This window comes from Crocodylus porosus, unplaced genomic scaffold (genome assembly GCF_001723895.1).
Source record: "Crocodylus porosus isolate Cpor-Errol unplaced genomic scaffold, CroPor_comp1, whole genome shotgun sequence".
NCBI lineage: Eukaryota > Metazoa > Chordata > Crocodylia > Crocodylidae > Crocodylus > Crocodylus porosus.
The window spans coordinates 728,593-751,359 of NW_017728938.1; the positions used below are offsets into that span (position 1 = coordinate 728,593).

At 40.3% G+C, this 22,767-nt stretch overlaps 2 protein-coding genes across 8 annotated transcripts in view; one reads left to right on the plus strand and one right to left on the minus strand.

The window, feature by feature from the left end:
- Positions 1-2: 2 nt before the first annotated feature.
- On the plus strand, positions 3-6,397 carry SPCS1 (signal peptidase complex subunit 1). Its single transcript, XM_019547419.1, has 4 exons — positions 3-317; positions 1,903-1,962; positions 5,033-5,119; positions 6,208-6,397. The coding sequence occupies exons 1-4, from the start codon at positions 18-20 to the stop codon at positions 6,325-6,327; spliced, it is 567 nt and encodes a 188-aa protein (XP_019402964.1). The 5' UTR covers positions 3-17; the 3' UTR covers positions 6,328-6,397.
- A 1,264-nt stretch (positions 6,398-7,661) lies between these two features.
- The window catches only part of NEK4 (NIMA related kinase 4), a 52,711-nt gene continuing 37,605 nt past the window's right edge, over positions 7,662-22,767 (minus strand). For 4 of the 7 annotated variants that reach the window (XM_019547413.1, XM_019547415.1, XM_019547412.1 and 1 more), the window contains 10 exons: positions 21,370-21,786; positions 20,414-20,557; positions 19,804-19,944; positions 19,362-19,428; positions 18,871-18,977; positions 17,009-17,097; positions 15,741-15,946; positions 13,573-13,706; positions 11,626-11,722; positions 7,662-7,682 (listed from right to left, as the gene is read on the minus strand). In XM_019547413.1, coding sequence (XP_019402958.1) covers positions 11,630-11,722; positions 13,573-13,706; positions 15,741-15,946; positions 17,009-17,097; positions 18,871-18,977; positions 19,362-19,428; positions 19,804-19,944; positions 20,414-20,557; positions 21,370-21,786 — 1,398 coding nt within the window. In that variant the 3' untranslated portion in view covers positions 7,662-7,682; positions 11,626-11,629. Of the gene's footprint in view, positions 7,683-9,347; positions 9,634-11,625; positions 11,723-13,572; positions 13,707-15,740; positions 15,947-17,008; positions 17,098-18,870; positions 18,978-19,361; positions 19,429-19,803; positions 19,945-20,413; positions 20,558-21,369; positions 21,787-22,767 lie in introns of those variants that run through there. The other 3 variants (XM_019547411.1, XM_019547410.1, XM_019547414.1) reach the window with 3 other exon arrangements.

A 22,767-nucleotide genomic window follows, 5' to 3' on the forward strand; every position in this document is an offset into this window, starting at 1 on the left:
GCGGAGGCTGACGGGAAATGGGGCGGGGCCGGACCTCGCTGCTTCCGGCCAGCTCAGCGCCCGCTCTCCGGAGCAGGGTTCGCGGCGCCGCGGCTGTGGTGACACGGGGTGGGCGATCTTCGGCGTCCGCTGCTCCCGACGCCTCGCGACCTTCCAGCTCTCAGGCCGGGGCTTCCATCTCCGCAGGCCCCTTCCCCCCGCAGGCCGGATCTGGGGCCGTGTCGTCCCCGCGGGACGGGCCCAGCGGCAGCTCTGTGGACGAGGCGCGTGTCGCTGCCGCCATGCTGGACCTGCTGCGCTCCGTCCCCACGCAGATGGTAAGGGCGGCTCTGACCGCGGGCTTCGCCCGAGCCACTTCCTGGGACAGGCAGGATGCGGCTCCCTTCGCGCGTCCCGAGCCGGCGGAGACGCGCGTTGCGGTGACTGATTGCGCGCCCTGCCGACACAGATGCTCCAACATTTGTAGCCTCGGCCCCTGGAGCAAGTGTCTCTGCTGGCAGCAACAAAGCGCCCCCTTCCCTTCCTCCCTCCCGCGGCCTTGAACCTGGGGAGAGGGCCAAGAGCTGGGGAGCGACGCAAAGCACTCAGTAGTTACACTTGCGAAAGGGAGGGGTCTATGGCAGTGTAAACATGTCACTGCCTGCGGGCTGCTTACGGATTTGATGAGTGCAGCTGGGAGGCAGGGGTGAAAAACTGGCCTCACTTGAAAGCTGGACAGGCTTTTCAGTAATGGCATTGCTTGGGAATGGGGTGGAATTATACAGGGGCCTGTGGTGTTTGGTGCCTACAGAAATCTTTGCTCCTATAGGCAAGTGGTCTAAATCAGGGCTGTCCAATTGGTAGATATGCCTGCAGGCTGTGAGTGGTTAATTTGCAGCCCCCCAGCTTCTGCCAAGCACCCCTTCCTTCCCCTCCCCCCCATCATTCTGACTGCAGCAGCATCCAGTCTCCATCAGCCTCCTCCCTCCTTAGGCTCTGCTGTGTGCATGTGCCTGAGGGTGCAGAGCATGTACATTACAGCACAGCCCACTTGCTAAGGGAGCCTGTGGTCCAGCATACCCAAATGCTGTGCAGTGACGGAGCCTATGCTGGAGGGATGGGATGGGGCCCCCACTGCACAGTAGGGGTAGGCATGCAGTATGTGGTTCCACTGGTGCATCCTGGACAGTGTGCAGCCCCCAGTCCCTTAGAAGTTAGACAGCCCTGGTCTAAATTATTTAAGTCTGGTATACTGATCTTCAGAATTTACTGGAGACTCAAACTGCTTTGACCTCTTTTTCTTTAGGGTGCTCCCCTTCCCACCACACAATTAGAACAATATTTTGAAACAAATAATTTTATGTAATATTTTGTATTCTAGAAACTATTTTTTATTGTAAATAGTCAAATAATGTTTTTCATCTGCAGATGTGTGGGGGGAGTCCTGTGGAGGACACATTTCACTTTTAACGTATAAAGCTACTTTTTGTAAAAATCTAACACTATTTTGCTGTACATACAAAATGACAATTTAGTATAACAACAAAAAATGTAATGTTCTATCACTTCAAAAAACCAAAACCTTTCCTGATGCTTACAGATCTGTGACTTTGGGATTTTATTCTCATATTATTAATACTGAAGATGGTCTACACTGTGGTTCCATGGGGGGACTAATATGTTCTTGGGGATGCAGGAGACACTAGGCAGTAAATTAAGGGGTATTTTCTTGTTTTCATATGAAGCTGTAAAGAGCCAAATATTAGTTAAAACTACCTTTCAGTCTGATTTTATATTCTACACTTCGCGTTCTGTGGCCAGGGCAGCTCTGTCTTACTGATTCTTGCATTCTTTCTGAATAGCACTGAATAGTGGATATATGTGCATAAGTAATGCTAACTGTTAATGCATTTTTCCCCATAGGACTACAAGGGTCAAAAATTAGCAGAACAGATTTTTCAAGGAATCATTCTCGTCTCTGCAGTAAGTATAGTGGAACCCATGGCAGGTGACACACAAGTTTGTAAGACACCTTCTAAAAATAAATCAGATTTGGATCTGACTCATTTCTTCAAGCAGGTGTTTTGAAGCTTGAAACAAAGCAGACAAGATGTCTTAAGTCTTTAAATGTTCTTAATGAGACTTAAGAAAACCAATGGTTTGAAAAAAAAAGAGTTTGTGCAGAATAGATTTAGACTTCATTTAAATTGTGTGGGACTGGTTCTGAATCTGGAGTTCCAATTTAATTCAAAGTCTAATTCCTTTACCCTGATGATACCCAAAATGAAAGAGAAGAGGGGGATATGTTCACTCTACAGATACTTGGGTAAACAGCAGAGGGAGGAAAACTAAGCTTGAGTACAGTGTTGGTGCAAGAACAAAAAGGGGTAAAATAATATAATTTAGATTAATAATAAGGTTTCTAGCCATTAAGAGGAAGGAGTGAGACTGGGATGTTTATTAATAGGTTTCTTGATCTACCATTGCTAACTGAAGCATGCTCAGACTACGGAAATGATTTTGTTACATAGTTGCCTTTGAAAGTAAAGGACTGGACTCTGACTAACAGATGGGTCTTTTCAGTACCAATCTTCATTCTCAAATAGCAATGCTAATTATTGACATTTTAGTAACATGTCTAATTGCTATGAGTTAGTTTTGGTTGTATCTCCTGAAGCTTACAAGAACCACTTTGTTGGCTAAAAAGACACCCAGAATAAAATAGTATTCATGATGTAGGTAAAGCCTTGAAATATTTGGTGATGAGTTCCACTGATTTGACCAGGCTTTTACAGTCTAAGCTCTGAAGTGAATATATCATATTTTCTTGCATAGAACTCCTTGTCCTGGGTATAACTGTAAACTGCATCAGACTGCTGGAGGGCCTGGTGGCAAAGTGGTGGGGCTGCCCGTGATGGGGATAGCTCCTGTAAAATACCACAATGTTGCAAGATCCAGAGCAAGGTGAGTATAGGGTGCCTAGCCTGCACTGCCTTGTGGGTATGCCTTGGCTGGAGACAGGCTAAGGAATATCACCTTGACAGTAATGCACCCTTACTGAGGCATTAGCCAGCCAGCAGCAGCAGCTTTTATGTGTTGCTCTCTAGCAGAAGCTACAACCATTGTGGCACTGAATGTCTGGACTTCGTTTGGCTTTTGGACTCTGTCTCATTGATCCAAAGGCGGGGGGTGGTAGGCCTTGTACACCTAGGCAGAAATATGGTGGAATGGAAGCTGTCCGTGTCAAAGGTTTTGGTGTAGTAGTTACAAGACTCCATACAAACATATTAATCGGGCATCAAACTAGACCTCTTATCTATATACTGGGATCCAGAGTTGCTCTGTAAATATCCAGAGTTGCCCCATTGCCTGTTCACATAGAACCTACACCTTTTTCACAGCCTCTGCCGCCTCCCCTTAAACAAGCGGCTGAAAATCTGGGTGCATACTGTATGTGAAGAAATCTGTAATAGCAGTTAGCTGCCAGCCATGGCAGAGAGCAGTGAGCAGGGCAGTAGCTCTAGGAATCCCCTGGGGAACCCACAACCACAGGGTAGTTGTGGGGATTTGTCCGTGGCTGGCTATCATACAGCAGCCCTGGTCAGAGAGCAGACAGCCTGTCCTTGGCTGGGCTGTCACTTGGCCTGTGATAGCTCCAGTCAGAGAACAGGTTGCCTGTCCCTGGCAGAGCTGTTTCTGGCTCACAGCAACTCTGATGAGAAAGCAGGCAGCCTGTCTGTATCTGGCTACACTGCTACTGGTTCACAGAAACCCCAATCAGAGCAGGCAGCCTGTTCTGCAGAAGCAGCTGGCAGACAGTGAAATTGCTCTAAGACAGCTTGACTAGCGGAACATCAAGAACATTAAAAATGAAAGACTTGTTAACACCTCCTCTGAAGAACAATGAGGAGAACAACTGACTCCCTCAAGTGCCTGAAGAGTAATGCCACAGCTGCTGTACTGTGGAGCAGGAATCAAAACAGGATGCTTCCCTTCCAGTCAGAAAAGCAGCTTCCCCACTTGAGGGGCTGATATGGGGGGGGGGGGAGGGAAGATGTAGGTTGTATGCAAGAAAATATGGTACACAGATACATTATACAAAACGTCTTTGGTTAAATGGTGATCTTAAAATGAAGACTGCATGTGCTGACTTTCATTTGCCTCTTTTCCTTTGAAAAAATAAAGGATTCCAACATGAGTAGAAAGACTAAGTATGTGTTTTGTGCAATTTGAGTTCTTTTAATAGAAAACATAACTGATAAATGTAAAATGTGTTTAAAATTTCTTGCATTTGTAGGCAAATCTTTTAAAATGCCCAGCATTGAAAATATATAAACAGTGGAACTATTAAATCCTCTGAAGTAGGAAGTTAGTTTTCTGACCTCCACAAATTAAGATTTCAAGATCTAGTTAACATTGTCCACTCTCGCCCTTTCAAAAAATACAAGAACTCAGTAGCCTAGCTAAATAGAACATAGTAGACAGCCTGGATTCCTGGCCAGCATTAGTTTGCAGACCCAAACCTGTGCCAACTAATTCTCTTTAGAAAAACAGTACTATTTCACATCATTTCCCCAATATTTCATTTATGATAACTACAGACTCTTTTTAAGACAGTTTTAAGTACCTTTTTTCCATACTGGCTAGAAACTAGCCACCAAAAATTCACCAAAAAGCAGTTTCCTTTACAAGAATCTAAATAAATAGCAAAATTGTCCTCATTTTGTCCATGCAAACTCTGCTTCACTGTTTACAAGTTTATTTTCCATGTTGTATATGTTGCCCATTTTCCTACTGCATTCATGAAATGATCATTTTACTTTTTATAAATACACTTGGCAACAGATAGTGGGTATTCATGGTTTTAGAACAGAATGGGAAATACTGAGAATGAGCTTTATGCAGAAGTGTTAGCAAGTGTCCTGACTTGCTAACATTCAGTACTTTTTAAGAAATCTTGCATTTTCATTTTTTGTGCCTGTGATCACTTCCCGTATTAATCTTTTTTGTTCAGGAAACGACTTTTGAAGTTTTAATTTTTTTTTTCCTATAGGTAATCGGCTTTATCTATGGTTACATCACTGAACAATTTGGTTGGACTGTTTATATAGTTATGGTTGGATTTGCTTTATCTTGTCTGGTAAGGATTTATTTCTACTTTGAATACCACTGTCAAAAAATGCATTAATGAAATACTAAAAACTGTTTCTCAGTTGAAATGGTGCTTTTAGATAGGGAATTTTAAGTAGCGACTAGAGGAGCAGAAGGTATGTAGATACAATACAAACGTCACAATATACTTGAAATCTAACCCACAGAATTAATGCTTTATTCTTTTTTGGTTTGTAGCTCCTCTTACCTTAGCCTTGTTTCTTATTTTTTAAGAGAAGTCTAAGTGTCTCTTGAAAAGATTATACTAGAGTTTGTTTGTTGCCATTAAACTCCTATGAATTAAACCTTCAGTCTCGATCTAGCCTGCAGCAACATGTGATAGAGTGGATGGGGTAAGGGGAAAGGAGAGAATCAGTAGCATACTCTGGAGGTATTTTCTGCCCTGTGCTGTGCATTCCTCTACTGCATGGCACTAACCCCCTCCCCAATGCCCCAGTCCTCTTCATCCTGCACCCTCTTTACTCCAGCGTCCGCTTACACTTGTCACCAAACTCACTGCTCTCCATTGTCTTTGGCCACAAGAACTGGCAGCAGTAGTGGGTGTACGAGGCACAGAACAGGGAGGGCTGGAATGCCATGGCCCTTGCTGGTGAAAAATGTTAATATTTGGCCAGATTTCAATGGGGATTTTGGCCATTTTTGTTTCGGCAGACCCTTGTTTTATGTATCAGTAAAAACCGAGGCATGACTTTCTTCATAGAAATCTCTGCCTAAGCTGCATATTCACAGAGCATATTTTTCACAAATGGACTTTGAAACCCAGGAAAACCCCACCATTCTTTACCACCTCCCCTGTGGAAGATGAAGCTTCTTTTCTACCAGGGAGAACTTTTACAATCTTTGAATTCTTCTTTGCCTGACAAAGGGTGCTTAAACCTGAAAGCTTGCAAAGAGACTTTTTTGCTACTATATAGTTGCTCTAATAAAACATTGCCTGTACCCCAAGTGTTTTGTCTGCCTTAACCTGTAGAATTTTTCTATTATAAGAGAACTATAAATTGTGTATAGCATTTAGCTGGCTTTCTGGTTCATTTATAATTTGTTTTTTCATTTAAGTTAACGCTTCCTCCATGGCCTATGTATCGTCGCAATCCTCTAAAATGGCTACCTGTCCAGGAATTGGGACCAGAAGATAAGAAGCCAGCAGACAGAAAACCAAAAAGGCATCCTAAGTAATATGAACCTTGATGATGTAACAACGCAGTAGTTTCCTTCATTAAACATGTCTAAGAAATTCTTGTTTTGATACCCTTTTTTGCTTGGTGCTTTTTAACCTGTTTTGAGTAGGGGTGGACTAGATAACCTTCTGAGATCCCTTCCAACCCTAATTTTCTTTGACTTCTACCTCAAGGAACACTAAGTTTGATGTTAAGAGAAATACACACATCACTTCTGATTATGTTTTTAATAATCTCCCTGGAGAATGAAATGGGGGAGGAGGTAAGTGGGGTTTCAATTTGAAAGTACACTTCAGGTTTCTTTTAAAGCAGGGGTGGGCAATTATTTTGGCTGGAGGACCACTTAACAAGTTTTGGCAAGCTGTCAAGGGCTGCACATGCACAATCTTCCAGAATATATCATTAGGAAAACTTGGATTAAAAAACCAAATCATTAGCTAAAAATCATACATCTTCTATAACATTAACTTTATTTCAAAAAATAACTTTTGTCCCGATTTTAGCATAATAGCTCAAAATAGCCTCACTGTAGGTGTGCATGGAGCTGCCAGCACACTAGGCTACTGATCATTAATCTCTACTTGCAGTCTTTTGCATCCTCTGATTGAATGTTCAGATCTTGTGCATCTTTTCTGATATAGCCTTTTCACTGCAGTCTTGGCTGTCCTGTTGCCTTGCTGTTGGTTGGGGTCATATTCTCACACAGTAGTCTCCTGGTCCTGCCTCATACACTTTGAGTTAGCTTGAGGTTTTGTTGTATCCCACTGTTGTCATTTCTTACCTTATCTTTCAGATTGACTTTCAGAATCTGTTTCAACATGCCCATCTCTACTCTTAACAGTACAATAGAAACGAACATTTAGATCCAGATAGTTCACAACCCACTCAATTCACAGTGAGGTATCAAATTAAGAATCAGATGCTCAGCTGTCTGCTGCAGCTTTCTATCAAGTGCTTCTCCATTTAGATGGTGCTAATTAGCAGTTCTACCCAGCTGTTTGCTCTGGCTCTGCATACCTCCAGATACTTTGTAAATCCTTCCTTTTACAAGGCTGTGTAGATGTGCATGTGTTTCTTAGTGCCTGCTCCCCCTCCACACCAAAAAAAAAGTATCTGAATTCTACTGCATCTCTTCCTTTCTTCTCAGCTCAGAATTTTGCCACGTCTCGTCACTGATTTTTATATCTATCGTGTACAAGCTGACTTTCAGTCTCATTGCATCTTTTTATTACCAACACTCCCAAACACGTCTCCATTTTTTTCCCAGTTGCAGCAGAAAAAATGGTCGGGCTGAGACCAGTGGTCGTGGTCTGTAGGTCAGTAGTTTTTTTCCAGCAGTGGCAGAAGTGGATGCTATAGGAGGAGAAAGCAGTGAGTACTGGATATCTTTAGTGACCTATCCCCTATATCCAGTGGTTCCCAAACTTCTTTTTCTGTGACCCGCTGCTGGGAGCAGAGTGCACTAGTGGTGGTGGCCAGGGGGGGTAGGAGAGCTCCTGGCACACGGCAGGGCTTGTCTTGCGTGTGCCACTGCTGGCATTGCCCCTGTGACCCTCATTTGGGTCTGTGACCCCAGGTTGGGAACCGCTGCCCTATACAGTACCCTCCCTAGCATCTACCACTGTTGGTTAGAGATGCAACATGAATCATCTCCAACCATTCTGTTCAATAGCCATCAATAGACCTATCATCCTTGAATTTCTCTCATCTTTTTGAACCTGGTTGTACTATCTGCTTCTACCACCTCCTTGTGGCAACGAATTCCACAAGTTGACTATGCATCATGTCAAAAAGTATTTTCTCTTGTTAGGTTTAAACCCGCCTCTTGCTAACTTCAGTAAGTGCTGCCTAGTTCTAATATTCTAAGACCTGATGAACAATAGTTGTCCCTACCCTTTGTGATCTCATAGATCTCTTTCATATTCTTCCTTCAGACTTCTGTTTTCCAAACTGAAGTTCCTAGCCTTTTTTAGTCTCTTCTGGTATGGCAACTGCTCCATGCCCCTTATTTTGATTACCCTTCTCTGTACCTTTTCTAATTCTACTGCATTCTTTTTGAGATGTGGGAACCAGAAGTGCACAGTTTTCAAGATGTGAGCACACCATAGATTTGTATAATGGCATGATAATATTCTCCATTTTGTTTTTCATTCCATTCTTCTGATGCCTAACCGTACTGGCTTTTCTTTGTCACTGCTGCACATTGAGGTGACAGTTTTAGAGAACCATCTACAATGACACCAAGGTTTCTTTCCTGAGTCACACCAGGTAGTTCAGAACCCAGCATTTTGTAATTTTGTATATGTTGAAGTTATTTATCACCATGTGCATTATCTTGCACTTGTTGACATTGAAGTTCATCTGCCATTTTTTTTGCCCAATCACTTGGCTTAGTGAGATCTTTCTGTAGCTTTCCTCCATCAGCTTTGGACTTGATTATCTGGCATAATTTCATGTCACCTGCAAACCTGCAGATTTCACTGTGTGCCCATATACAAGTCATTAATTATCTTCTCTTCTATGCTTCATTTTCCCCCTCTACACATAGTTAATGTGGTGGAGCCACACAACTGCTTTATCATAGACTCTTGCCAGATCCTCATCCTGGGTACATAGGTGTACTGCACATGTGAGGAGGTAGTCAGCAGTCTGTGATGCATCACGGTGCAGGTCATTGGAAGTGTTGAACAAAGCTGGCCCCAGCATAGATCCTTGTGGGACCCTATTTTTGACCTCCCTTAATTAGCCCAACAATTTGAAGTAGTAGTTTTATGTCAGCAAAATATATAAGTACCCGAAGTGGAATTGAGCAAGTTGTCACCTCTGCTTCTGCAAAAAGTTCTGTTTAGCATGTACTCTGTCAACCAAGCATCCTTTGCTATATTAAACACAATTTTGCTCTTTTTAGTTTATGCATCAGTTATAAGGAGTATCATTCTTCAGCGTTTTTCCACATACATAAGTCATAAATAGTTACATAGGACAATTTTTTTTTCTGAAAATGGAAAGGAAACAGGACATTTTTCAAAATGATACATTTATTTTAGAAAATTCAGATTATCTAACTATTCCTCAAAAATAATTTACAAGCCTCCAAAACACAAATGCAACATGTTCTAGCATCACACGTTTATATATAACAAAAATATAAAAAAAAAAAAACTTGTAACAAAGCAGGTTGGCATATGAGAGAAGACATTAAATACACAAATTATTTTAATGTGCCTAGTTTTAATAATTTTTTCACTAAAAGGAATAAATACTGAAATTTGTTTTCCTTGGGAGAGAAGCTAGAGCCTGGACTCTAATGAAAAAAAACAAACAAACCCAGGAGTTCAATCTGTGGAGTGTGCCTATTTTATTTGGGATTTTTTTAATAATGTAGCATATAGACATAAGACAGTGTTCTGAAATTAATTTTATGGCTACAGAAATCATAAATCAGCTGTCCATTAGAGCTGCGCAAAGCTTTGGATCATAATTTGGATTTGGAAATGATTTGGAGGCTGGATCTATGAATCCAAATTGAATCGCTGGAAGCTGGAGGCTTTCTGAATCGATTCGGCCATAGGGTATTATGAGGAATCAATGAAATATCTATAACTTTGTCTTTTGGCTGATTCAGGTGAAACCGGCAGGGATGGTAGCCTCTGCTGAGACCATGACGCATGCCAAGTTTCAAGGTGATAGGTTCAGTGGGTTTTGGGAAATTGCACCTCAAAGTTCTGAAAGCAAAACTCATGTCACATGTATGTGTGTGTATGTCATGGGGTGAAAACTGTAGGGATGGTAGCTCTTGCTGAGGCCACAAAGCCTACCAAGTTTCAAGGAGATAGGTACAGGGGTTTGGGAGAACTGCACCTCAAGCTGTGGACAAGCAAAACTTGTGACATGGGTGACACTGTGTGTGTTAAAGTGCATCAGGGTGAAAGCTGCAGTGATGGTAGCCCCTGCTGAAGCCATGAAGTCTGCCAGCTGTTAAGGAGATAGGTGTAGGGGCTTCTGGGGCCCTGCACCTCTAGCTGCTGACAGGCAAAACTCATGACATGGGTGCTTGTGCAACTGTCTCACTCTTCGGGCACGGGGTGGAGGGGGACGACACTACTGCAGGCCTGGCTGCTAAGCTACTGTGTTACCAATCAATCTTGATTCACTCGGGGACCAGCTCAATACACAGTAGCTAGCTACCAGATAATGAGTTAAGGGGCAAGGATTAACACCTGCAAAACCACAGACTAAGGAGAGGAAAGCATCAATACAGAGCCGGGAACTGCTTCTGCCTGAAGACACAGACAGTCAGTTGCACAAGCATCCGTGTCACGAGTTTTGCTTGTCAGCAGCTAGGGGTGCAGGGCCCCAGAATCCCCCTGCACTCATCTCCTTAACAGCTGGTAGGCTTCATGGCCTCAGCAGGTGCTAGCAGGCCTGCAGCTTTCACCCTGCTGCATCTTAACACATACACACAGTGTCACCTATGTCATAAGCTTTGCTTTCAGGAATTTGAGGTGCAGTTTCCCAGAAACCCCTGCACCTATCACCTTGGTACATGTCATGCTCGCAGCAGAGACTACCATCCCTGCAAGTTTCATTTGAATCACCCAAAAGACAACAAAGTTATAGCTATTTCATTGATTCCCCATTATACTTTATGGCTGAATCTCTGAATCGGCTCTGAATCGAATCTCTGGCATCTAAATTGAATAATTCCCTATCCACATAGGCCTACTGTTTATACCATATTGAATTTTTTCATTTAAAACTTTCAGAAATATTTAAATGTATTGGTATATACTACACAACATTCTACACTGGCAGTACCACCATGTAGCTTCACTTATGTACAGTCAATTGGTGTGGTTTAGTTAGCTGCAATCTCATGCTACCCTATTACTGTAAGAAATTTAAACTAACCCCCACCTAAAAAACACTTCCATTTAGTTAAAATATTTTACACAGAAAATTTAGTACATGCACCATTTCTGGGAACAATTTCATATTTATAAAAATCATTCTGTAAAGTATAAGGAAACTTTAATTAAAAAATAAATCCAAATTTATAACAATTCTCTCTCTTCTGTAGAGAATGTAATGCCCAGTTTCACAGTATTAAGAGCAATATGACTATTACTAGTCCTATACACTGTCCAGTTCATCTCCTTACCAAGAAAAGGAAAGTCTAAGGATAAAAAATAAGTATTATAACTATAAGTTAATCTGTGTAGTATATAATGATCCAGCCTACCCAACACTCAAACTAGATAATCTTTTCTCTAAGAAAACTACAAAAGACATTCACCTGGTCAAAATTTTACATTATCTTCAAGAAACTTTAGATGGCGAGCCTTCACACTGTAACCGGTATACTTCTCTCCCATGTGCTCCCGCAACTGTAACTAGAACAAAAACAGTATAAGTCCGTTGTTTTAATTTACTCCCCATTTGGTCCCCCCACACACATGCTTCTCCTAAGAAAATTTACATTGAGGATGCCATTCAGTTTGATCAGTTGAAAGGGAGGACAAATAAATGAAACATACAAATGGTCTTAGCTGAAACTAAGGACTATTTAAAAATGATCTGGGTTGAACATTTCAGAAGAGATGTGTGCTATATAAAGAGCAGTACACAAGCTTTTTTGTTAGCTTATCTATGCAGCATTTCAGTTGTAATCAAGTTTTGCAGCAAACAACTGGAAATCTGACCAGCTATGCATACAGTATGAGGGCATAGTCTAAGACTCAGAGGTAGTACTACAGGGCAGATGGTAGGGCTCTGCAGTCAGCATCTTTGACACCCCTGATGTATACATTTTAGAAATACTAGGAGGTAGATTTATATATTTGGGTATTTTTATTGATTTCAATGAAAACTGTACATGGCCTCTGAAAGCACATTTGGGCATTTCAAAATGGAAGTTCATTGGTGAAATGCCAGTTAATTGACATTTCTCTAATGAACTTCCACTTTGGAATGGCCAAATGCTGTCTTCAAAATGCACATATTCAAAACTCTTGCATCTTCTACAAGAATGAAGACAATGCTGAAGTTGATTCGTATTATTTACAGAGCCCTCCTGTCTGCTCCCTCCAAAATTACACAAATAAGACTATGCTAATAAGGGTAGGGAACCCCCCCCCCCCCCGAAATGGATGACATAAGTCCCAGTCATAATGTGGCCTTGCACTGCAAGTTGCCCCATACGTTTTCTGTCAGTTCTTAAGACTTGTTAGAAATACACTGAAAATGATGGCAATTGATACTCAGTCATAAACACTTTTGTGCCTTTATAATTAAGCATGTATGTATGAATAACAAATAAATCCTGTACAATACAAATCAGTTCTCTCAGACATGCTGTTAAATAAGTGTTTGGTCGAATATGTTCATCATAGCAGGAAACGTTAAGTATACCTCAAAAGACTGAAATGTGCTTATTAAATTTAAAACAACAAAAAGCTGTATGTAGTCAGTCATTCATCAGATTGCAAAAACGTTTCCTAATTTGAATGGTATAACTTGCCTGTTATAAGCAATACGATCTTTCCATATACTGCTCAACTGTTGCATTACTTCACAAGTGTCTATGATACAGCCCAAAGGGCCCTATTATCGGGGCCAATATGCTGCCCATGGATCTCAGACTGAACCCACATGCATTGCACACTTGACTGGCCCCATAGGGTCAACATGGGAATGTACACTGAATGCAGCCTCACGCCACTCACCCAGGACCTGTGCCACTCATCTGGCCCACAGGGTCTGATGGAGTTTGACGCACCATGTTACTTGATTAACCAAGCCTAGGTCCCCCCGCCCAATCTCAATTTAAATGGCAAGTCAAAATGTGTTAAAAGCTAATGTGCAACTAACCAGGTAAAATGTAATTGGATAGATGCACAAAATTGTCCTGGGGAAAAGCATGCAAATAACCAAAATACACAATACAGTGGACTCTATTATTTATATGGCATAATTATCAATCTCAAAATGGTCTCAAAATCAAAGCCAACTTTTCCAACAATTCAGAATGAACTAAAATTAAGGTTGCAACGTCTGCTTTCAATATACATGACTATGGCCTAATTCTGCAAACAGATAAGCGCATACATGTCTTTTCAGGGGCAGGGTCTATGTTGTTAGATCAGTTTCTTAAAATATAAAAATGAAATGCTCATTTAGACAGCGTGGAAGGAAAAAAACAGATTTAGTGGACTGCAGCATTAGGGGAAGGAAGAAAATTCACCTCTCTCTTCAGTTCATCTTCTTCCTCCATGATATCATATACTTTCTCTAGAAGTTTCACTCCAAGTCCTTGCACCACATCAGACCTCAAGATTTCAACCACTCTCTTAATCTTTTTAGGACCAGATAAGGCATCTTTTAAAAAAAAAAGTAAAGTAGTTCATTTTAACAGGCTCCTTTCCTACCAGAGGTTGGAATATGGGCTAATCAATACCAAGGACTCCACGGGGGAGGTAGTTTGGGATTGTGGAACAAGTATGTTAGCTGGGTGATCACCAGTAACACAGTAACCCTACTGGAAGAATACGCAGGTGCAAAGTCCACATGAATCCAGTTTGCAGGATGAAGGCCTCAGAGCATAAAATAATAATGTACGTCCTGCAGGTATGTTTGGAAGGGTCTCTTTACAATCACAGTTAGAAAACATACTTTTGGGGAAAAAAAGGTAGTTTGGAGTGGCAGTTCCATGTCAAAGGGTAGATCCTACAACTAAAATCCTTCAGTGCATTTCAATCATTTTACACTTAAAAAAGGAATTAAAAAATACAGTAATTACTGTACTGAAAAAACAGCACTGGTAGCAATAATGCCATCCACCAACATACTTCAGGACATGAAGCATTAATATTAGTGTATGCTGGGATACATTACACTAGGAGCCAGAGTACAGAGATGGGTAGCTATTCTGGGTTGGCTGTTCACAGCAGATGCTATCATATGGCCTTGCTACTAGATAAGGGCATGTAACAGCCTGTCTGGATTGAGCAAATGGTTGCTCCAGGATGGAAACAGATCTTACACACACAGGAGTAGTTTTACCTCTTGTTTTTATCAAGGTAATTCTGTACCACATTAGATTACGTTACACTAGTGTAAGTATTTACATCATCTGTCCACTTCTTATTTATACCAACATAAACTAGTCTTCCTTTCAAGCCTCAGTGGCCTTTCAACCTCCCCATGACAGTAATTTTAGTATAGTTCATTTCCTAATGGAAACTGCGGTAAGAGCATGCTAAGTCTTGACTTTGGCTATTGAAATAACCTAAAAATAATATTGTCACTACTGACACAAGCTAGATTTAAGCCAGTGATTTGTTTTCAGTGCCCTAAATTTCTTCATTAATGAACAAATGCAAATAAAAGATCTGATTGAGCCAAATGTGATTTTTAGTGTGAATTTCATTGATGTGTCAACCAAACATTCAATGGTAGTTTCTATTTACAAGGTGCCAGCAGTAAATTTCGGAGCCAGTGATATCACTGTTTTATAAATCTAAAAGGTACAGTTACTATGAAAAACAAAGCAGACCAAAAATGTCACTTTTACTCAAGAGGCAAGGATTTTTTAGTACTGTATCTTTTACTGAACCAACTGCATTGTTGGGATCAAACATCTTTATCAGTTTTTTTCTCATTTGATGCGAGCCAGCATAACACTGAAACTGAGCTGAATTCTATTCTGGCTTTGCCCCTTACCAGAGTTAAATGTGTAATTAAAAAACAATGGAAAACACTAGGATTAAGCATTTGTTTTGGTGAGGGGCAAAAGAGTAGAATTCAATGTGCTTTCCAATATTATGTTGGCTATTTAAAAACATGCAAAACCAGGACAAGCAAAATTTAGATCAACAGACCGCAGGTTTAGCTTTTTTACTCATCCTTTGGCTTGTAAACTGATTTGATATTATATGAAGTCAGTCATACAACACCATTTCTACTGTCACCTTTCAGAATATAACCACTCAGTAAGAGGTCTGAATTTGAAAGATGGCTTCTAACTTTGAATTTGAAATTAGCCCCATTTCTGTAATGAGATGCATAATGAACTTCTGCACCCACTTAAAGCCCTCAGGTTTAAATATTGGGTCCTACCCATGATCAAGAAGTGTTATGAAATACTATTTTGACATTTAAAAACATACTGAAATCTTTAAACTTTGATTTTCAATTTTGAACAGTTCATTTTAAGAAGTCCATAGCCGGGCTCACAGGTCGATGAATAACTCTCAGACCATCTCTCCCCTCTATTTACATTTGGAAAGATTACCTCACCTGCTGGCAGCTACAGCAATCGCTTACACTACCAGTAAGTGCTCTGTTGACCACTGATAGCCAGTGGACCTTGTCAGAGCTATTCTTTTTTAAAGTATGAACAGAACTACTAACCTGAAGGAAACTCTTCAAATCTGAATTCCTCCGGTTCATTAGATGCTTTTCCACACAGGATAAGAGTGTCCCTGTATTTCTTTTGAAACTTGAATTCTGATTCAGGGGTTGGGATTAAGGGGTGTTCACAGTTCTCTTTAGAGTCCATTTTCAGGGTCCAAGTCATAAGCTGAACCAAATCGTCCATTTCATTTGTATTTTTTTTCCTAGAACATAAAACAAAGCCTAATTCAAGGCCCAGGCTTCAGTTCACAATTATTGTGAGCTTTCAGAAACTTGGTATCTATAGGTAGGGATCTCTGTAAATCATGGAAAAAGTGCCCCCTGCAGCAAGCAGCTCCTTTAATTTTTTTTTGATTTTGCCACTTGACCTCCTTGGCCCTGCCATTATTGTTGATTGCCAGGGAAGGAAGAACTGATATTTTAAATACACCATGGTTTTTGCTTCCTCTCTGGTCAGCAGCAAGTGATGGGGCCACCAGTGCCCCTTCGTTGATCACCGGCAAGGAGGCAAAAGCTGTGGCATATTTAAAACCACAGTTTTTGCTTCCCCAGTGAGCAGTATGGCTGACAGGGCTATCCACCTATTGGGTGGGGGTGGGGGGAGGAGGAGGAGCAAGCAGTGAAATGAAAAAAAATTAAAGGAGCTGCTATGGAGAGCACTTCCTCCATGATTTAGAGATCCCTATGTGTAGGTGCTATTATATTTGGGGAGGGGCAGGGGGGAGTGGGGAGAACAGTTTTTTTTGCTACACAGCTCCATTGGTAGGCATCTTAGTTTAGACAGGGCATCAATTTCATCTATCTGTTACTCTGACCTAATCTAAACAACAGTGATTAACAATCAAGTCAGCCACATTAGCTTAATCTACATTGGTACTATGGCAAAAAAATGCAAAGAAAGCTGTAAGGAAGACAAGATTCTTAATAAACGCTTCAATCTTGTTCCCATTTGAAGGGAAACCATGCTAGCACCTTTGCAACTAATAGTTGCTTTCGTACTGGTAAATGGATTTCATAGTAAACCATTTGCTATGCCTTTGGTTTCGGTGAATTACACACACACCAATAAGTTATACAGGGCAGGTTGAAAATAATTGGGTCAGAGAGGCCAATGATCAAATGTTCAAAACGGATTTGATTCAGGATGTATGCATCAACTATGAAAATACATTTCTCGTTTTCCACATCAAATCAAAGCAGTAAAAAGTACTAGATACTGGAAACAAATGACTACTGGATGACTGTAGGCAAGAGAAGACATTTACCCTGCTTTGAAATCTCCATCTGACTTATCTGTGGAGCTTGTGGAAGAGCTCATCTCATCATCAGATAGGCAATGGGTTATTTTTTTTTTCTATCATAGACAAGATAAAACAAATAAATTACTTTGTAGAATTACAGTCAGACCAACATGGCTGTTGCCTAGATCCCTGAAATATGGAAGATACTATATTTTGCCATTTGAAATAGAATCTTCAAAATGTGAGAAGAGGAAAAAAGCCAAATTCCAACAACCAGGACTAATTTTTAACATTGATTTTGTGCCCCCCTTCCCCTCAGCTGGCTGACATCTTATACCTAGAGGTAAACAACCTGCTTTTGTTCCCTGCAACCCTCTTAAATCTGCATTCCTGCAGAACAGCTTTCTAAAGACTGGCTTTTTTTCATACTCAAAAGATTCCTGACCATTTTTCATATCTCTCACCATGTTTTATTTTATTTTTTTTGGCCTGAGGAAGGATGTATGTGTCAGAAAGCTTTCAAATAAACTTTTTTTGCAACTATTTAGTTGGTCTAATAAAAAGATATTGCCTCTACCCAAAGGCTTCACCTGCCTTTTGCGCTCAGATCAAACACAGCTACTGCCTAGATCTTTTGTATAATTAAGTAATCAGTTAAACTAGGTTGTATTAAAGCAGTTGTACAATAACACACAGGTTCTTTGAACTATGGAAAAAAACAATTTTCATCAAGTATAACTTACTAAATAAGATTTAACTGGGCAAGTAAATTGTAATGGACATTTACAAGTTAAGACCAAGAGTTGTAATATGTTTGTCAAAGCACATACACGTGCTAATTTAATTAGCACATTAAAACTGTCACTTCTATTTAAAATGGAATGATTCACTAAGTATTTTACACAGCCTGTTTCAAGTTCTTTAATTTGGGCATATTGATAAATTCTCAGGCAATGCATTTTAAACTACATTATAAGAGCAATTATTGTTGGACTACAAGGTATCCAGTCTTTATACACATATTTTTATTCTGTCCAGTAACTTCAGTATTCCCTAACATTTTCTAGGTGGCTTCAACCTAAATTTCACATATGCATCTCCACAATTCAGTGAGTTCAATTTTTAATACAATATGCAAAAAAAACTGCATATCATTAGCATATATGTGCCATAAGCAAAATCTAATTTTTCTTGATTTGCGAGTACAGAGGTTTTTTCAAGCTAAGTGTTATTGACATTGTAAAGTTTAAAAATTAACGATTATTACTTTTTGTCAGCACATAACCATACACGTTTTGCCAAAAGCATGATGAACTTTGGGTGTACCCTTTCAAATGATAGACTTTTCATTCTATACCTAATTTTTTTACTTTCTTCACGTGTGGGATTATTTTTCTCCTTTTTTTTTAAAATGTAGTTTTGGCAAAATGAGTTTCAGACAAAATCAGGAAGTAGCCCAATTTAAGTGCATGAATGAACAAAGCTATTTTTTGCAACTAACAGAATGAGACTGAAGTCCCATTTATCTACATTCAAGGCATATCCCAGGAAGAGGCAGCACATGCTTCTATCATGTTGCTCCCCAGTTGAACATTACCAGCTCCATCTTTGTGCCCATTCAATCCTTCATTTCTGATGAATAAGAGTGAAAATGTGTCAGTTGTGATTGGCTAAATCAGTTTAATTCTGGTGTCAAATATGAGGTAAGCTATTGCAGCAACTGTAACTCATAACTTTTGGGAGGCAAGAGCTTCAGAATAGCTGTGTAGTTTTATTGGCTATGTGTTCTACAGTAAATAATTTTTGTGTTACAAGTTCCTCAGTTCATTTTGTTTCTCACACGGGCCTGTATTCAAATATTTAAAAAGCAGATAACCCCAGTTTACCTGAGAAATAGTGGACTCTGATGAGGACTGAGAAACTTTAATATGATTTTCCACATGTAATTTTGCTTCAGCTACTGCATTACGTGATGTTCGTTTTGCATCAGACACTGAAAGAATGACAAACTTTTTAACAGTATTTATTTGTTTACATTTATTTTGAATTATTTCTATGGCTCATGAAAGGAAATGCTAAAACCTGGCAGAACATAGCACTGGGAAGTAATCTGTTTTTCTAAACAGAAGAAAACACTTCTAACTGAAAAAATGCATTTCCTCCTTTTCCCACATATTTCAGATACAAGTTGCCACCATGCATAATACAGAATGAGCCCTAGAAAAATAGTTATGCTAAATAAAAACTCCTATTAACACTAAAAGTACATCTCAAGGAATCTCTTGGGGGGGGGGAAATATACTAAAAAGCAGATTGTAGTTCTCCACAGAACATAAGGCTCTGCATGTAAAAGAGTCAACATGCAAATACAAGTTACCAGAAGGAAACATCTCTTCCTGTGACTGTTTTAGTCTCCTCCTCTCTCTTGCTGACAAGGGTCGATCCTTTAAAATAAATCAAATGAACATTTATGTGGTAATCACAGTGTTTTTTGCAGTATGCAGCATGTGAAACAAAAATCCTTCATCCTAATGCCTCTGGAAAAAGACGGCTATTAACTAGGGCTCTCAACTTGTTTAGCATGGATTGTATTAATTTCCCCATAGTATTCAACGAGCCCTGCATGAGAAGAGCCTCCAACAGCTTCTCATAACTGTTTCAGTTATGAGAAGGAATCTATCATTTAAAAAGGCAGAACTTCAGTCAGGGAGGATAGCTACAATTATGTCTTTTTCCCCTACCTCACTATGCACATGGTTGTGGAGAAAACCGCTCAGAAGAAACCAACAAAACTTGCATATAAAATGTTTAGTACCAACCTCTAAAATAAACATCTGACTGTTTTTAGAGCTATTTACAGAATCTGAGACTTCAGCAACATGTTGATTTGCATGGCTTTGGGTAATCTTCACATCCACATCTGGTGGAGAGGGCAGAGGCTGAGAAGCAATTGCACTGAACTTAGAGAGAAACAGTATATGGTCACAGTCTTCTCTCTCAACAAATTTAAAAAAATCTATGAAATCTAGAAGTCGAAGCACAAGTTTGTGAGGAAAGGACTCAATCCAATCTCTTGGGTTTCATTCCAGGTTCTATCAGAGGACACAAAATGAAGTGAATACATTTTCAACTCCATCCCTGTCCCTTGTTCCTTACCTACTTTAATATCCTCCCACCTCCCTCTTTGGCCATGTTGAGTTAATATCCATTCAAAAGAACAAAAATACACTTACCAAAGTCAATAGTTTCACATTTTGTTATGAATCCATTTATATGAACAATTAGGAAATTAGATTATTCATGAACCATGTTCTATTTTAAACATGATCTTTTTGAAAGGGTCTAAAAAGCATTATACATGTTATAGGATAGGAAGAGGCTAAAATAGCAGAATGCTGTCAATTTTAAGCTGCTTTTATTCACTTGCACCTTTTCCAAACAAATGTCAGCTAGTTCCTTTTTCTTCTTTCGCCGCTGCCGTGAGAGGGAGGGTTCACTGGCAGAGCTATGAGGCTTTAAGTGAGAAGTGATTTTTTCCTGAGCTCCTCCTGGTTTTCCATGAACAACTTCATCCTAAGAAGTAGAACCCCACCCCCAAGTGTTTAACATGTATTTTTTTTACTTCTAATGTACACACAACTTTTACAAGTCTCTATATCATCATTCAATTTTAGCATTTAAGCAACAAAATAAAAGTACCTTAACAAAGTGTGAGATCTGTTACAATGAATGGGAGTTCTGAATCACTATTAGGGTGGTGGAACAGAACACACTAGTATATTTTCTTAGATTCATAGATTGTTAGGGGCTGGAAGGGACCTCACAAATCATTAGGTCCAGCCCCCCCCGCTCTAAGCAGGAAAACAGCTGGGGTCAAGTGACCCCATTGAGGTGACTGTCCAGTCTCCTCTTGAAAACCATCACAGTAGGTGACTGCTCCACCTCTGGAGGGAGTTTATTTCAGTCTGGACAACCTAACTGTGAAGGAGGTTTTCCTGGTATTAAGCCTGAAGTGGCCTTCCAGGAGTTCACATCCATCAGTCCTGGTCTTCCCCAGGGGTGCCCTGGTGAACAGTTGTTCACTGAGCTCTTGATGCACTCCTCTGATACAGCAGTAAACCACTATCATGTTTCCTCTCAACCTTCTCTTCTTTAGGATAAAGAGGCCCAGGGCCCTCAGCCTTTCCTCATATGGCTTGCCTTACAAGTCCCTGATCGTACAGGTGGCTCTTCTCTGGACTCCCTCAAGTTCTTCCATGTCCTTACTGAAGTGCCTTAGGTGGCGCTTATGTGCAGCAAATTTGAACTGCTTTCTAAAAAACCCCGATGTCCGATGTCCAACAATTACACTTTGAAAATATTTGTCTAAGCCTTAAAAAAATTACCTGCTCAATTTGCTTTTGGTCTCCTGAGATGGTCTGCATGAGCTTCAAAATATTGTGACTCTCATCTATGACTCCAACAGGCAACTTTTTAGAATCCCCACTTTCAGCTTCCAAACCTGGATTTATGTTTTGTTGCAGTCCACTGTCCTCAGTCTGTGGGCCACTAAGTTTTACTTTAATTTCTGCATCACTAGGAATACTTAAATTGCCCATTTTATTATCTTGCACTGAACAGTCATTCTTACAGTTCCTTGTTTCAGACAGCAAAATATCAATATCCACTTTGCTCAATGTTGCTATGGAAGCTCTTTTGTTGTTCATTTCATTTTTTATTGGGGTTTTTTCAGGCTCAGCTGCTGTTTTCTCCGAGTGACAAATGTCAACAGCTTTATCTTTGATTAAATGCTTTTCTTCATTCTATAATATAAAAAAAAAAAAAAAAAGTAATTACCCTCTCAGTTTTTTCCACAACAGATTTATCAGAAATGTTCTAGGCATCTAAACTAGTCACAAATGTATTGAATAATACAAAAGTTGTAATGAAAATTATCACATACAATTTTAAGCTTTAATACATCATGTAATAGGACACTGGTCCCAGATCCTGTTATGGTCCATGCACGCTAGCCAGACTGGAGCTCGCCCAGAGATTTACCTTGGGACTCTTGGCACTGTAACTGCCTGGATGTTGGCAGGGGCCAATCTGGATGGCAGGCAAATACGTGCAACAAAAGCCAGCTCCCATTGGCTCCTCGGAGTTCCACCAGAGGTTCAAAGGGGTGGCTGCCACACTTGCTCATCCTTGGAGAGAGGAAGGCATGGGAAGTTTAAGTACTGTGTAAATTGGAGCCAGAGCCGAACCCAGAGCCGGTGCCAGGGCTGGGGCTAGAGCTGGGGCCAGTGATTGAGATGAGACCAGCGAAGACAGGGTAAGCTTTCCCCAGAAGATAGGTGAATGCACCAATAAGCTGGCAGGCTATAAAATTATTAATTGATAAAGCATAAGAGGATCAGCAATTGAGTTAAGGTCCCAGTGGGGAATGGACTATTAAAATGTTGAATTATAAGGATCATTGATTAAGTTGATAAGCCGGTGAGCAATAGACTAATCATTAAAAGTTAAAGACGATAACATTGAGTTAATAAACAGATATATGACAGACGATTAATTGAGGAATCACTGGATTTATAAAATTAAAAGCGATAAGCCAGGGAGCCATAAATTAGTAAAAAGGAATCTTAACCACAGGTACTTTGGAGGCCAAGGGTTTTCAGAGATTTCATAGACACTAGGGCTGGAACAGACCTTGGAAGATCATTGAGTCCAGCCCCCTGCCCAAAGGGCAGGAAGTCAGCTGGGGTCATAGGATCCCAGCAAGATAAGCATCCAATTTACTC

What these genes read in the sequence shown, in the direction of transcription:
- SPCS1 (XM_019547419.1), top strand. Translation starts at nt 18, where the DNA reads ATGGGGCGGGGCCGGACCTCGCTGCTTCCGGCCAGCTCAGCGCCCGCT. An exon ending in GAATCATTCTCGTCTCTGCA is followed by an intron (nt 1,963 to 5,032) that starts GTAAGTATAGTG and finishes TTTTTCCTATAG; the next exon opens with GTAATCGGCTTTATCTATGG. An exon ending in GATTTGCTTTATCTTGTCTG is followed by an intron (nt 5,120 to 6,207) that starts GTAAGGATTTAT and finishes TTTTCATTTAAG; the next exon opens with TTAACGCTTCCTCCATGGCC.